Here is a 16,301-nt window from a genome sequence, read left to right as displayed (position 1 = left end):
TTAAGGCAAGGTTAAGAGTCCAATGCAAGAATACCCTACACTGTATACAGTAGATAAAACAAGGCCATCAAATACCAGCTTGATGAGAAGACCGGAATAATACTTCTCTATAAAAATAAGTTTACGCTGGTGACGTGTTTAAACCCACACAGACCTGGGCTAGGACCCTTATCAAACTAGCCCGGGAACTGTAGTTTACCTATTTCTGGCACAGTGTTGGTTGAGTGATTCTAACCGAAGATTAGACAGTTGGAGCTCAAGGGGAAGCCAGGCGTGCTAACACACATCTCTGCCACGGGGTGCAACACCCTCTGCTGCTGAGGATCCCATAAGCCCCTGCTCCACCCCATCCAATATCGCTGAGCTCAGCATAAGGTCTCACACGCCCTGCAGCCAATCATGAACTGAGGAGATTGAGACTCACAAGATACTGTCTAGGGAAACAGCAAAGGGCACGAGAGCAAGAGCGTTCACATCCAAGGATTTCTTGTTTTTTTCTGCTTTTAAAAGAAGTGCCAATACTATTCATATCAGTAAACAGAAGAGTATTATACTCTCTCACTCTAAGGTTGATCCCTGCTTTGAAGATGCTCCATATAGACACCAGTCCAGTATATCTTTGTAGTCTATAGATGTCCTCAATGTGCACATTATTGCTGTAATCAACTGGATTTTCAACGATCCTTGCTTAGCAAAGAGGGCACTTAACATCAATGTAACTGTACATCACTGTACATCATGATCATTAAAGACTTCAAGGAGAATATTACGATTGAGAGCTTGCCAAGAGTAGTAAACCAACCAGTTAGAATGTGTCTCACGCCCTGCTTAGAGATCGCTGTTCTGGAGCTCTATGTATAAACACTGACCCACTGTCTGAATTACACAGAGAAGATCATCGCATTTTAAGGGCTCTTATGTGGGATTCTAATGAAACCCATAGGCTCATGAACATGACTGACTGTCATTTCCTTTGCAGGCTGCTCTCTGGAGGCCCTGTGGGTCAGAGTATAGATAGGAACATAAACAATGTGTAACAACTCATGTTTCATAAAACGTTGGTGTTACTATCATCAAGGGGACAGAGCCAGACTAGACCAGCGGTCATTGCTTGCTCTGTCCCTTTCACTGTCTGCACGGTGCAGTTTGCAAAGTGTGGCCTTTAAAGGCTGCTCAAAGGCATCTCAAAGGCAACCTAAATAATTATGAATATGCTGATGTGTCAGCACTGGCATGATAAAATATTCCATAATGTGTTGTGCTGTAGTGCTGATCCTGGAGTACAATGCTTTAGAAAATTGCGCTGGATGTTAAATCTCAGCTGTTGCATACAGGTCAGAAGATGAGCTCAGTTCTAAGTAAAAAATTAGGTCACCTAATTCCTCTCGACCAAATTAAGACGCGGCGCTAGATCCATAAAATATAATCGAAAATGTATTGTTTAGCCTACATAACCGAGGTCTATAGGATATCGATAACTCAGAATTGGGTGTATGCTAGATGTGGATGTGTCAAATTGACGTTTTTTTAGACACTTGGAAACATTAAGTAACCGGTGTTGGTTAATAAATGGTTAAATCCTGACAATTGTAATGTATCCTAATGGAATATAAACTCTTCACATTAGAAACTGCACCAGACGAAGATCATTGTGACTAAACAAATAGAGTAGACTATCCACAGAAAACACCTGTTTAATAATCAAAAATCTAAATACTGCATCAACCGGCTCTAAATAAAAAACAAGACTAAGGCATTTTAATGTTTGCATATGGTACAGTGCACATGATGGATGGTCTGTTATCATTTTGCGAGCGGAAAATAGTTGAAGCAATCCCTGCAAGGGGTTATAGAATAACCAATCCGATGCGTAATATGTCATATTATCGAGCCAAAATAAATCTTCGATAGACCTACCTTCAGTACTCTGAGATGGGCGCACGGCACGAATGTCTACCAGGCGAGAGCAGCCGTTCTGTACGAATGTTCGACGGACTCGCGTGAAGTGGGAGGGGCTCGAGTTTGAGAAAAGGAACGAGTCGGTGGATGGAAGGATATTCACGGGCAAGAGAGGGCAAAACGATGTCGGTGTTGGTGGTGCACGGCCTTCAGGGGCAGTAAGGATTGGCGGTCAGGTTAAAAATATACAAATATGTAACCCTGTTTGTACATTGAGATCTGACTCAAAAGGTTGTAGGCCTAGCCTACGAATAGTATAGAAAAATCTCCACTACAGTTTTGAATTTCTGAGACTAGTGGAATAAAATCCAACATTACTAAATGTAGGCCTCTGAAGTTCCAACGGGAAAATAAACGGAGTTCTATTTATATTAAAAGCTCAAGCTAATAACTCAACTTTTACTTAATTTCTTTTGATTTAGATTTGAATTGTTTAATATATCAAATGACAAGAGCCTGTCAGCCTAACATATGTGTGTGTTGTTTCACAGTTTTCTTATATATATCCTATATATAAAGCCAGATGTGCTAGGGATCAATACCCCACAAAATAGATTGTGTGTGTGTCTCTCTCAGATCAATACTGTCCAAAACAATTGTGAAAATAGAAAGGATTGTGTTTTGGGACTGAGGAGACCATACACTCCTTTCAAAGCAACTACTCTTATTGAGACACAAAATGGCTGGTATATGCACCAGCTGTTCAAGTGGGCATGAAACTAAGATCTGAAAATTAGATGGGCCAAAAAGGCTTAGAGGCTTGCCTAACCCTAACCCTGTTTACATCCCTGCTTTTGGTCTGCCTGTTGATGAATACTGCTGTTAACAGGTGGCCTCTTCCGATCTTCCAGTTTCCTATTATCTCAGAATATGGTGCTGTGATTATCCTGTTGATGAATATTGAAACAGCCCTCTGCACACACCCTGTCTTGTAATGGGAGCTTTAGGCTACTGTTGGTGGTCAGATGCTCGGGTACAGGGAATAGTACAGGTGTTACTTGAAGACTGGAGAAAGAATTCTGTCATCTGATTAAATGTTGGAGACCAGTCTCTCTTTAAGGTGTGTAGGATGTGGAAGAAGGTTCTGTCCGTCGCACTAGAACAGTGTGTCCATCGGTTTGGGCTCCGGGTTTATACTGTACATTTTGGTCAACCAGCTGAGAAAGAGTTTAACAAACACCTTGATATAAAAATGGCGAGTTCAGACACAGCGGTACTAGCAAAGTCTTTCTGAGGCGTCTGTTTATATCAAATAGACAAAAACAAAAATAACACACAGTCAGTAGATGTTTGTTATTACAGGCAGGTGGAGCCTGAGATAATTACAGTTAGAATAAGAATACAATATGTGAATCATTAATAGCATTCAATCCATGACCAAATAAAAATTTTAGAGCTGGGCAACTGTTTGTGACTAACACAAGCACATGAGAAATCCTTGATTTCTTCCACAAGAACTGTCAAAATCACATAAGGATGGAGAAATCTTATAAATTCTATGTTTTATATCCTGAGTGCTAAACATTTTAAGTGGATCCTACTGTAGATGGTGTGTGCATGTGTGTGTGTTGTGTGTGTGGGGGGATTTTTCAAACAGCTGTGATTCAACCAGCAGCTGCAGGGTGGGACAGCTACACACTGAAATAGACTGGGAGTCCTAAGTAGTGCCAAAACCAATATTGGATTGGTTGCCCCAACAACCAACATTTCATTTTGAGAGAGAGACAGATCATTTAGAGAAGGAGAGAGAGAAAGAAAAAGACAGAGAGAGAGAGATACTATTGGACAATGAACTTTTGTTAAGGTAGGTGGTTGATATTTTGAGTGCTGTCTCATGTATCACATAATAAAACAAAATCCTGTCTAGACATACAATCCTCCACACAATGTCTCTGTTTTTATTAGATTATTGTGTTATAGATTTTTTCCACCATAAAAATAGTGTTCACATATTATGGGATGGAACAATTCCACGAGCAGTCATTACTTACCTAAACACGTCTTTCTTACTGTAGATATAATGTAGATTGAATACAGAAATACATCTATAAACTCATCAATATTGGTCAGTTAAGAGTTGGAACAGATATTTTAATTCAACAAACTTTATCTTAAAACTTCAGAATTAATCACCTATACGCAGAGGAAGCTTCATAATACATTATCTAACAATACCACCATCCTTGGCTGAAACAGCAGTACTGACCCATCTTATAGGAGTTCTGGTCAGCTCTAAATCTCTGACAACGGATTGGAGCAGAGATTAGACTGTCTGCCTGCCACACCCTTCCTCCAGACAAGCTGTTACTTCACTCCCTGAGTTATCTCTGCTATTCTAGACCTCCTCTCCTTTCTCCTCCTCTCTCCTCCTCTTCTGCATCTCTCCATCCGCATAGCCTGCAGCTGGTCAAGGTCACATGACCGGCCAGTGTTGGTAATGTGTTTTTAAAGAGGCTGGAGCATGAAACACTCTTTCTTTGCCATGTTACAGTGTGATGACTAGGCTTCATAATTATGATTCTCTAATCCTCTTGCACTGTGAAATGTGTGTGAACACTACATATTATTGTCTCTCCGGATAGTCTTACCATATGGAATCTAAAAAGATTGTGTCTGCATGTGTCATGTGCATGTGTTTGTAAGTTTTTGTGAGTATGTGTGTTTGTGTATCTCTGTGGGTGTATATGTTTGTGTTTGTATCTCTGTGGTTGTCAGTAAATGTGTGCATGTGTATCTGTGTGTTTGCATATGTGTGTGTGTGTATCTCTGTGTGTGTATATGTGTGTGTGTGGCCTGGCCCAACCCATAGATCAAACGGAGCACAGCAGCCAGCCTGCAGACCTTCCCTGCAGACAGACGACCCTCATGTGCTCACTGCAGAGAACCTGAGGTCCAGATCAATAACCTGCTCTGAATTATTAATCAGCAGTTGGAATGCACGGCACAGTCTTAAAAAAACCCTACCTGCCATGATCCTGCCACTGGAGCTGGGGAGTTACATCTAGAGGCGTGGCATGTGTTTGTAGTTTTAATCCTTTGTGATGGGGGATATGCTGAGGACTTAAAAATAGCGTGCTGTAGATGTAATCCCTTTAATGAACCTAAAACGATGTTTTCACTGATGTGATGTCTACACCATACATACTTCTGCAAAACATGTCTATGGTTAAAAAGAACGGCTTTAAACTTGATCACAATTGAACTGTATGCAAAGATGCTCACTGTAGACCAAACTGTGGGAATTGACATGCATAACCATTGTACAGGCAGTCTGACTGGTCAGTAGAGACCCAACACCAGCGGCAGAGGAGGAGGTGTCCTAAATAATGCATTTATTTTACCATAAAACATGCTTTGCTGACACTACACTACTGTGTTACTGCGCACTCATGAAGCATCTCATTCCATCACTGTGTAAATATTGTTTGCGCTCGCGTTTTTTCCTCCCGCTAGTGTGCCCGAGTACGTGTGGTGACTACAGTTGTAACAAGTGTATGAGTTCCCATGCACGTGGGCGTGGGCAAGTTCATATGTGTGTGCACATGCCATGCCTTTTTTCTGGGCTTCCAGCTACCCTGACAGCCTCTGCTCTGCGGCGTCCATCACTCATCTCCCCAGCCTGTCACAATCACCCTGTTTTAATGTCTGTCATGCCTCATGGACACCAGGTCAGCATGTATGTCTCGTGGTTTGTGTGTGTGTGCCTACAGTATATTTGTGGTGTCATGTGGGAGCGTCCTCTACAAGGTGGTTACTCCCTTATTTCCTGGACAATGGATTGATGGATGGATGGACTGAAGGATGGACTGATGTTAGATGGATGGAAGTATAGATGCCACAGTAAAGAAGTGTGTGTCCTGTGAGTATCAGTGCCCACCATTAGCTTCAATCCCCCAGAGCTGCTGAGATGATGTGGGGGTCCAAGTTGTCCTTTGTGTAGATGCCATTAGTCTGTGGCACAGCACTGTTGAGTTTTAATTAATTGAACGGTGTGGGCGACAGCTGCGTGCACGGAGACCATTTCATGCCCCCTCCTCTCCCCCTCCTCTCCCCTGGGTCTGAAAGTGATCTTTCATGTTGCGGATTGTCCCTGAGCTCCATCAGTCAGTCTGTGGAAATGAAACCCCCATTAACCAGCTCTGTAGAACGATACCCCCACTGAGACACTGAGAGACTACTAATGGACAGACTGATGGACAGTTTGATTGCGTATCTGTGGATGTCAAAAGTGTACATTTCATAATGACGTGATGATGTCGTCTCTGTCACTGTTATGTGCAGCAGTTGGTATGGGTACTGAAAAAAGGTTGGTTTTAAATGATCTTATGAACTCAAGCGTGATTAGTCAGTGGTTAGACAGTTGTCTCAGGTCTGTTACTCCACAGTGGTTGTCAGTGTGTGACCTATTCTGTCACACTGCAGCAGCTCTCTACACTTATCCCTGCTGAGACATCATTGACAAAACTGTCTCTAAGAGTTACCCTGACCTGTGTGTGTGTGTTTGTGCGTGCGTGTGTGAGTGTGTTTATTTGTGTGTGTGAGTGAGTTTGCGGTTACACTAAATACAGAGAGGCAGAGGAAAACATAAATATGATCTTCTAGAAAGGAGGATCTTGGCTCACTTTCAGTGACGTAAGTCTAAGTCCAAGTCTACTAGCTAACTACCTGTCCCTCCATAGTCTACTAGCCAACTACCTGTCCCTCCATAGTCTACTAGCTAACTACCTGTCCCTCCATAGTCTATTAACTAACTACCTGTCCCTCCATAGTCTACTAGCTAACTACCTGTCCCTCCATAGTCTACTAGCTAACTACCTGTCCCTCCATAGACTACTAGCTAACTACCTGTCCCTCCATAGTCTACTAGCTAACTACTTGTCCCTCCATAGTCTACTAGCTAACTACCTGTCCCTCCATAGTCTACTAGCTAACTACCTGTCCCTCCATAGTCTACTAGCTAACTACCTGTCCCTCCATAGTCTACTAGCTAACTACCTGTCCCTCCACAGTCTGATAGCTCTATATTGTAAAGGACACTCTGTTCTGAGAGAGTTATTATGACCTGGATTTAAATTCATCCTAAACCTCAGGGGTTAGTCGGCTATTTCCATCCCACACACAATCTTCATGAAGACTCTATGCATGATGTAGAACCAGAACAACTAAAACAGACCCATAAAAGATTACAGATCATTCTAAAAACTCATAAATTAATTCTGTGGTGAGATTTCAACCAAGTAAAACGTCGTCTCCCCATGAGAGCTCCCTGCAAACCACTGTGGATGTCTCATTTCAAAGATATCATTGTTCAACAGTGACAGTGCATTGTTCTCATCTAGAGATTCAGATTGCAGACTGAAGCCTTTCTGTTTCTGAGACACATGTCGGCCATGATGACTGTGCACTCCTTTAGTGGCTGAGCATCAGTATTCCAGGCACAGACAAGGGAGGGGGAGCATGGCGGCTTATACCCACCACTCCTGCAAACACCTTGCAGGCACAGAACAGACATTTTCTTGGAAAGCAGGAACACTGCCCCAGGTGCTGGACTGAATGAAAATAATTGTAACTTCTTCAATATCTGATAATGATCTAGCTGAACTGCCTACAAAATGTACAATGATCAAGACTATCCCAACATTCCAGGCATGTAAACACACAAAAGGCACAGAGTCACTGAAAGGTGAACTGTGAGCTCTTACAGTTTTTCCCCATTGCTTTGGCTCATTTGACGAAACAGAAATGACATTCTCAAAACAACACGTGCAAACCTCCAAACCACTGGGCACTTGTTCACAAACGATTGGAATTTTTCATTCCTTTAATCAAATTGCAATTGTATTAGCACATCCTCGTAAATGACAAGTGTAATTGCCTACAGTTTGCACAGATTTCAAATGATTTAGCACATCTTTGAAATGGTTAAGTACAATTGCCTTCAGTTAGGCCAATTACCAATTGAATATATCTTGCTGGTCTAAACTGACTGTTGTTTCTCAGTCAAGTGGTTATTCGCTGCAAAACATATTGGCATAATTTCCTTGTGTACATCGTCACCTGCACAATAGTTCACTCCACTGTCAAAATCTTTCAGGCACATAATACCATGAAAAACATCATGGTATATACTGTAATATGGATATCTTGGATCAACTGGTTACAGTCATTGTCAGGTGCAACTAGAACTTTACTAAACAAGGGGACACATCCGATCACCAATAACACAGTAAGTTTAGTTTGCTGACAGGAGCTATCCAGGAGTATAAATGCTTCCATCAAATATATAGAGCTTGTCCCAGGCCAGCTCGGGAGCAACATCACCATGTGTGCTGCCATATCAGAGAATGGTGTAGTCACCCACATTCCCAGTCTTGGCCCATACAATACCCAGAAGCACCTGGTGTTCTTGGAACACCTGCACTCCGATCTTATCCCTCTACATGAGAGGGGTTTGGTAGGGCCTCACTTGCTTACATTTGTCATTGTGTGGGACAATGTAAGCTTCCACCGTGGCCCATTCATCAGGGTTCACTGCCCATCCAAGAATGCTTATGGTGCTCATCACCTTACTCCCCATTCCTCAATCCTATCGAGGATTTTTTTCTGTATGTAGGTGGAGGGTCTATGAGCATTGGGCTCAAAACCAGAGGTCCCTGCTCCAGGCAATGGATGCTGCTTGTGATCATGTCACAGCAGATCAGTGAAGGGGATGGTTGCGGCATGCACAATGATTCTACCCCTGTTGCATCGCAAGGGAGAACATCAGATGTGATGTCGTTGAAATCTATGGCCAGACAGACAGGAGCGTGAGGATGAGCAGGAAAGTGAGGACGACAACTAGTGAAACTCCAGCTTTGCTTTACTTTCTTACTGTATGTGTTGGTAGTGTAGGTTATACATGTTAGTTTTGATGTGCTTATTGTATGACATTATATTGTGCTGTACACATTTCATGTTACAGTAACCACAATGTATGGCAATTACAGTAACAATTTCCAAAGCAGTGTGAGTGCAATATGTGATGTGAAACCTTGTAGGCTACTCTTGAATTACTGTAATATTTTTTCTGTTTGATACACATTTACATTTTATATTTATTCATTTAGCAGACGCTTTTATCCAAAGCGACTTCCAAGAGAGAACTTTACAAAAGTGCATAAGGTCAATGATCATAAACAATGAGGTAGCCCCAAAAACATTGTGGGTAGCCAAAACATGAAGCATACATTGTGAAAAGCAAATAAGTGCCAATGGGAAGAAACATAGTTCTTGAAGGTGGAGGTGGGGAGGTGATTCCACCATTGGGCGGCCAGACAGAAGAGCTTGGGTTGGGAGCGGGCGCTCTTGAGAGGTGGGACCACCAGACGGTTGTCAGAAAAAGACCGTAGGTGGCGGGTGGGGGTGTAAGGCTGGAGCAGAGACTTGATGTAGTCGGGTGCAATCCCGTTCACCACTCGGAAGGTCAGTACCAGGGTCTTGAATCTGATACCGGCCGTGATTGGAAGCCAGTGGAGGGAGATGAGGAGCGGGGTAACATGGAAGCGTCTGGGTAGATTGAAGACACATAGTATTCTGGAAGGAAAACATCTACTACAGTAACTGTAGCACAGTGCACATGAGGGATATTTTTAAGGTCCACTGCCATACTGACAAAACATCTAATCATTTTGATCTGCAGTGTTTACACAATGCCAATGCCACTTCATTTTGGGGGGCACTGACTATTTTTATGAGAAAAGGATTTAGTTTTGACTGATGAGTTGTCTGTTTTAGGAGAAAGATGACCCTTTGCAGGTGTGCCATGGTGTTTTGCTGAACCATCTAGGTTATTTTGGCAAATGTTTTTAAAGCTTTGAGAATGTCCTCTTTTTTCTCGAGAGATGGGCCAAAGCAATCGAGAAGGAACTTTTCATTTTGGGGGCACTGACTATTTATATGAGAAAATTATTTGGTTTTGAAGCATGAGTTAACTGTTTTGGGTGAGATATGACCTTTTGAAGGTGATATATGTATTTGTGCTGAACCATATTGGCTATTTTGCCAGATGCTTTGAGAGCTTTGAGAATGTCATTTCTGTTTCAAGAATTGAGCCAAAGCAATGGAGAAAAACTGTAATGCCAGTTTCTAGACTCTCATTGGTAAAGATCCAATCTCTTACGTATCTCTCTCTCTCTCTCTCTCTCTCTCTCTCTCTCTCTCTCTCTCTCTCTCTCTCTCTCTCTCTCTCTCTCTCTGTCTCTCTCTCTGCAGTTCTCTCACTCTCCCTGCAGGCTCCTGCTAGAAACACAGCCTGCCAATCTGCCCAGGCGAAATGTGTTTATTAACAGGATGATGCTCGCTGAAGGAATCATATGCTAAGAGGGGGGAGTGGTAAGTTATGCGACTGAACTACATGATATTTACAGTACAACATATATATCAAGCTAAATATGGAGCAATCTAAAGTGAGAAATTAACCCCATAAGCCTTTAACATTTTACTGAAGATCTTATCTTTTACGTAATCGGATGGTAAAAACGGTTAGTTGACCAACCTTTGATCTGAGGGCAGCATCTCCTCCCAAGGGTTATTTTTACTGCCTGTGTGTGATCAATGTATCTGCTGTGACCTTTCTATGCCAAAGAGAATACCCATCACCCAAATTCTCCCCTTCCCACCTGGCTGTCTGACGGCTGGGCTGTGAAATGAGATGTTTGCTGTATGCCTGATGGAGACTCAGTCAAGCTTGCACACAATACAAAAACCAATACATCATAAAACGGAATACCTTTTAGGCACAGTAAATCACTACGGAAGTTAGAAATGTATTTCTAGATGAAACAACCACCCATTTATTAACGTCTGCCACGATGCTGTACTTTATAGAATGAACTAGATCCACAATAGAATAGCAGATCGAGTTCCCAATCCATCCATTCTATAACATCTCTATCTTGATCTTCTAATCTTAAACCACTGTAAAGATATCGATTCATCTTTCAGGTTGCTCACATTCGCTCAAGCCACTGGTGAGACCGACTCTTCGGAGGTAGTCACCGTGGTAACATGGCCTTAGGGAAACGTCAGTCACAAAGCAAGTCATGTGACCAATTGATTTTTCCCCTCCCATCTTTTATAATCTCTTTCTGCCATTCCAATTGATGAGGACAGTTAACTGAGGATGGACACAATATTTTTCTCTTCCATTTTCTCTGTTTATTCTTTTACAGAAATTAATGTTGTTTTTTCAGTTGATTTACAGCCACTTTCTGTTTAGGCAGCTAGAATGATGATCTTATCTAAACCAAGTTTGGCTTTTGCCGTTTGCTCTGTTGTCTCTTGATGTTGGCGTGTTTGAAGCTCTGACCGCAGGCCAGCTGTGCAGGCTGTTTGAACCTGCTGGCCTTTCAGATCCACTCACTATTCGAATATCTGTAGGTCGCTAATAGAGGCTTGGTGTGGTTGCTAAGTGATTTAGAATGCATTGGCACAGGTCTATTTAATAATTATTCCCCTCTTTTCCTACATTCACCCATCCTTCTCTTTCACCCACAAGAGAGCTTCTGCCCACTGCCCTTATGGACACTTAGGAATGCCTCCTTCTTTCTTGAAAGTTATCAGTCTCTAGGGATGTAGCTCCTCAAGACTGAAGCCTCCTATGAGGCTATGAGCATCTAGATGGAGAGTGATTACATCAGAACTCAAAATAAACAAATGCTTAATAGCAAAAAAGGACATTAAAGGGACCATTCACAGCAAAAAGACAGCAATGACTGCATTATAAGCAATTGCACGCAAGGGGAATGATAATATTTGTGAAAGCTATAAGCTGACAGGCAGACATGTACCACCCTGTGCTGCCGCCACTGACAATCTAAGGCAAATGAGATTGGAACATAAACCTGAGGAGACGTTCTGTTGTTCCCCAGTGATGCAGCAGGAGTTATGTTTTAGAAATGTTCTGGACATAACCCTGAAGAAGGCAGTGTTTTTATGATTGTAATCATAAAAACCTCAGTCCACATCAGTGGTGTCCTGCCTGCCTGGGTAGCATGCCGTAGGAACGCACCAAAGACGGATGTCACAAAAAGAGCATTTTCTCACAGGAAAGCCAGTAAAAGGGCAACACATTTGCATAAAGAATTTCTTTCATGTTTCATTGAACCTCTTGCATTAGCTTAGGCCTCAGATTTATCTATTTCTCTACTGCAGATCTCTTGATTGTGGTGCATGTCTCAGCATTACAGTTGTGAACAGCAGACAGATGAAGCAGTAACTGCAGAAACTGAAGTGATGCCTTATTCAGGGGTTGTCATGAAGGGTGGCACACCCTTCCAGGCACAGTGCAGAAATGTGAAGCCTGGAGCCCAGGCTGGGCTGAGACACATTTACATTGTAATGCTCCAGACAGCCAGCTCTGTGTGACTGATACAGTTGTCAGCAGCCTTTAGCAACACCTAGCAAACGCTTGCTGTGCTTTGATGAAACTGTATTCACACTGAACTCACTTCAGGGGTAGGAGAAGGGGAGGAGTGAGGTGGAAAAGGGAGAGAGAAAGGAGAGAGTTATGAAAGAGGAAGGGGGGGGTGAAGTTGAGAGTGGAGGGAAAGAAAGGGATGGAGGTGGGAAGTGGGAAGATAGAGGTGGGAAGATGGTGTTGAATATGATTGCTAACTTCATGGAAGGAATAATTAGAGGACTGATGTTTTATTCATGAGGGGGGGAAGATAGCAGTGAAACATTTAGTCATTTAGCAGATGCTCTCGAAACAGAGGAACAGCGAGAAAGAGAGAGAGAGACAGAGTGAGAGAGAGAGAGAAAGAGATAGTGTGTGTGTGAGAGAGAGAGAGAGAGAGAGAGAGAGAGAGAGAGAGAGAGAGAGAGAGAGAGAGAGAGAGAGAGAGAGAGAGAGAATACGACAGACAGACGTACAGACAGACAGACAGATAGATAGATAGATAGATAGATAGATAGATAGATAGATAGATAGACAGACAGACAGATAGACAGATAGACAGATAGACAGATAGACAGATAGACAGATAGACAGACGGACAGACAGATAGATAGACATGGTCTAGGCAGGAGACTAGGATGTAGGACTTGAAGTCCTATACTGCAGTTGTGTGTGTGTGTGTGCTTCCTTGTCCAATTGATTGGGATTGTCGGAGAGCAACCTGATGTGAAATTATGCAGGATGGCGAGATCAAACAGTCGCATGCAAATTTTGAGCTGTCAGACATGACATTGAGTATAGCACACAGATAGAGGATGTCACTGTTTAAATACATTTAGCTAGGATCTGCCTCCCTCTTTTTTTGCCCATTCCAAATGATCCCCTTCTCATACTCTGATTAAAATTACAAATATGTATGTCTCTTGCTGTGGGCAGATTCTCCAATCTGAGCCTATGAATACTGTAAACCCATCATCCTAACTTGAGGAAGGAAAACTGCCTCCAGTAACTCTCTCCCTCTGCCATATCCCATGTTCTTGAAGACCTTGGTCTCAGACAATGTTCTCAGGGGTGATGCAAGGTGTTATCCAATATTTTCCTCTCGTGCTTGGATTGCTGCCTCTTTCCTAGCTGTATATACTGTACCCAGCACCAACACTGGTTTAGTGTAAAACGTGTGGGTGGGTGTAGAGACATCTATGATTCATTGTGCTTCATTCAGTTTGACACTTTATCGTAATGGACTACTAGTGGTGCTGATCATTACTGTCTGAAATGCAACAGATGATGACAGTGAACATACGATCCATACTATTCTTACAGATAAACAGGCGTACCATAACAAACCAAATACCTCAGACCTTGTTAGTGGTTTGTTACAGTGGATGAAGAATCCTGCTTTGGAGTGTAAAGCATCATACATCTGTCCTTTAACAGCCAAATGGAGACACACAGACAGTTGTAGCTGTGGTCTTCCAGACATTAACATGGTATCATGGGCTCCAGTCTCTCATCAGAGAGACAGATCACTTTCTCACCCAGGAGGCTGTGTTTACTCTCACATTAGAGCCATTGATCCAGACTGTCATACAGCTGAGATATGAGAGCTGGATCGATAGAGTCCATATCAGCCCAACAGCAGACCCCTCCCAGGTGCCCTTGTCTGCCCGGTCTGCAGGGACTCTGGGCCAGAAACTGACAGCACCAGAGCATTCTGGGAGACCGGACATGTCTTTGTGAGAATCACAAAGCCTCGCCCTAAGACAGTCTGATCCTCAGTGTGACAGTATGTCCTTCAGCAGTCTCGGCTGGAAGCACACTGGAAAAAATACGTCAATTATAAGACGCTAGCAAGCTGCTGTCCGTTAATTAATACCACTGCAAAGCTACCATACTGACATACAGTTTCCTGAAATAGTTATTTTACCACCTCCTACTTGCCCTAATGTGCTTGCAAAAACATGATAAATGTGGTGGGACATTTATAGCACCGGGACAATCTTGTGACTCTTTTCACCAAGTGTGAGGCACTTTCAGTAAACTGCTAATCTAGTCCATGCGATGACCTTGTAAATGCACAAAATCCCAACAAATGAGTGAACTGAGATACACAGGAAATTACCGCAGATGAAATTGGTCCTTCAACAGTTTGTCGGTGTGACATGATTCCGGGGTTTGAACTAACCTGTGACCACTGAGGAGAACTGGGCCGAGTGTCGAGTCTCAAAGAGATGCAGCTCCCTATTAAGGTTGCAGACACTCAGGTCAATGTTCCACGAGCACAGTCCTAAAAAACACATATTACAAATACAATAACTCAGCTTTAGTCATGGATTTTCAGGTGGTTCGGGTGGCATAATCACAACAGTAATATGATAATGATGTCATCAATATCATGGTTATATGGCCGTGCATACTTAGATCTCATCAGTCACAATCCCTATGATTCTCAATGATCTGGTGTATTAGCACATCCTGTAGCTAGTTCATGAACGTTGACATGTGGTTTTCCTATTTTCTGATTCTAAAGATAAATGTGGCTGCCACTGAAGTTAACAGCTTGTGATGCTAGCAGGTTGTTATCAAATAATCATCTGGCTGATGAATGAGGCCTCCTAAGCTGTCATCATCATCATCAACTATGGGATATCCAACTGTGAGTTTGTAAAGAAGTGTTCCGCCCTTCAAAATTATGAAATGTGCAACGTCCCCTCTATATACATTTGAATGTGTTACATTAATATTTGTTTATTCCCTTCAGCTGATTGCATGTTGGAGCAGGAGGTAAATGACTACATTCATAAATAAACACCAGGATCATAATAAATCGGTGTCAATTTGCCCCCACACCACCTTGTTACCATAGTGAAGCTATTACTATCTTTGTTGACATTTATCCAACGACCAACATCCATCAAAGCCTCGGAACAAGAGGCAGTGGTGCTGTGCCTGGTTTTGCTGTCTGGGCTGCTCCTATTCACTGGGTGTTTTTGCCCTGATGTTCACATGAGCTGCACTGTATGGATTCTAGAGAACAGGTGTAAGCACTTTAGAACTGTTGCAGTCTGGTGCAGTGTCCTTCATCATCAAACAGCTCCGTCCAGCCATTACATATGGGCCCACCGATTGGAAAATAAATGAACGTCAAACTATCTTGTCTGAAACAGCCCAAAATACAAATATGTTGTACATTCAAAACCCCCCATGAACTTTTACATGTTACACAATTTATTTCAAGGGACTTTTAACACACTCACCTTGCTTAATCTGTTTTCGGGCAGACTCAAGGTGGTGACTGGTTGAGATTTCCCCGATCACTAATAACATGCGATACTTTCCGTTGACAAACAGTGGTCCGCTGTGATTCTGAACGTCAGGCTGCCGCTGCTCCGTCGACTCTCCTCCGGTTTCAGAGAGCGCTGCTGCGGCTTCTACTGAGACAGGGATTTCCATGGTTACAGTGCCACTAGTGGCCGCTGAGACCTTTTCCATCTCCATGACAACTGCATCCGGGAGAAGCACCATGACAGTGCATGGTGCCCTGAGGGCGTGTCTCCTAGGACAAAATGATCTGATTGGTTCGCAGCTAATAACAGCTGATGGTAGCTATAGCTTCACACTGGCCAAATAAAAAGTGAGATGGAAATGTTTATACGTACATCACTGTACTATAGATTACTAGAAACTAAATTAACAATAATGACAGATGATGACAATGAGTATTCTACACAACCCAATACTTCTGTCACTAACAGTGGTTTGCTTGATCCCATGGAGTTTTGAATAAAAATAAATGTCAGTATTAGCCTTAGATGTCTGCCTAGCTGTGGATGTTGAAGCATCCCCAGTATTCATCATGTTTGAATTGATTACAAAGAACACTTTCTAAATGTAAGTTATTAAACAC

The 16,301-nt window shown here is 42.6% G+C and overlaps 1 protein-coding gene across 2 annotated transcripts in view; it reads right to left on the bottom strand.

The window, feature by feature from the left end:
* map1aa (microtubule-associated protein 1Aa) overlaps positions 1 to 15,802 on the bottom strand; it is a 31,357-nt gene extending 15,555 nt beyond the window's left edge. The window contains exons 1-2 of one of the 2 annotated variants that reach the window (XM_062470782.1): positions 15,652 to 15,802; positions 14,580 to 14,681 (exon numbers count right to left, since the gene is read on the bottom strand). In XM_062470782.1, coding sequence (XP_062326766.1) covers positions 14,580 to 14,681; positions 15,652 to 15,721 — 172 coding nt within the window. In that variant the 5' untranslated portion in view covers positions 15,722 to 15,802. Of the gene's footprint in view, positions 1 to 1,917; positions 1,987 to 14,579; positions 14,682 to 15,651 lie in introns of those variants that run through there. The other variant, XM_062470783.1, reaches the window with a different exon arrangement.
* Positions 15,803 to 16,301: the final 499 nt, after the last annotated feature.

The sequence above is a fragment of the Osmerus eperlanus genome, chromosome 10 (assembly GCF_963692335.1).
Source record: "Osmerus eperlanus chromosome 10, fOsmEpe2.1, whole genome shotgun sequence".
Lineage (NCBI taxonomy): Eukaryota > Metazoa > Chordata > Actinopteri > Osmeriformes > Osmeridae > Osmerus > Osmerus eperlanus.
Note: the sequence above shows the minus strand (reverse complement) of the source record. Positions and strands in the feature narration are given on the sequence as shown.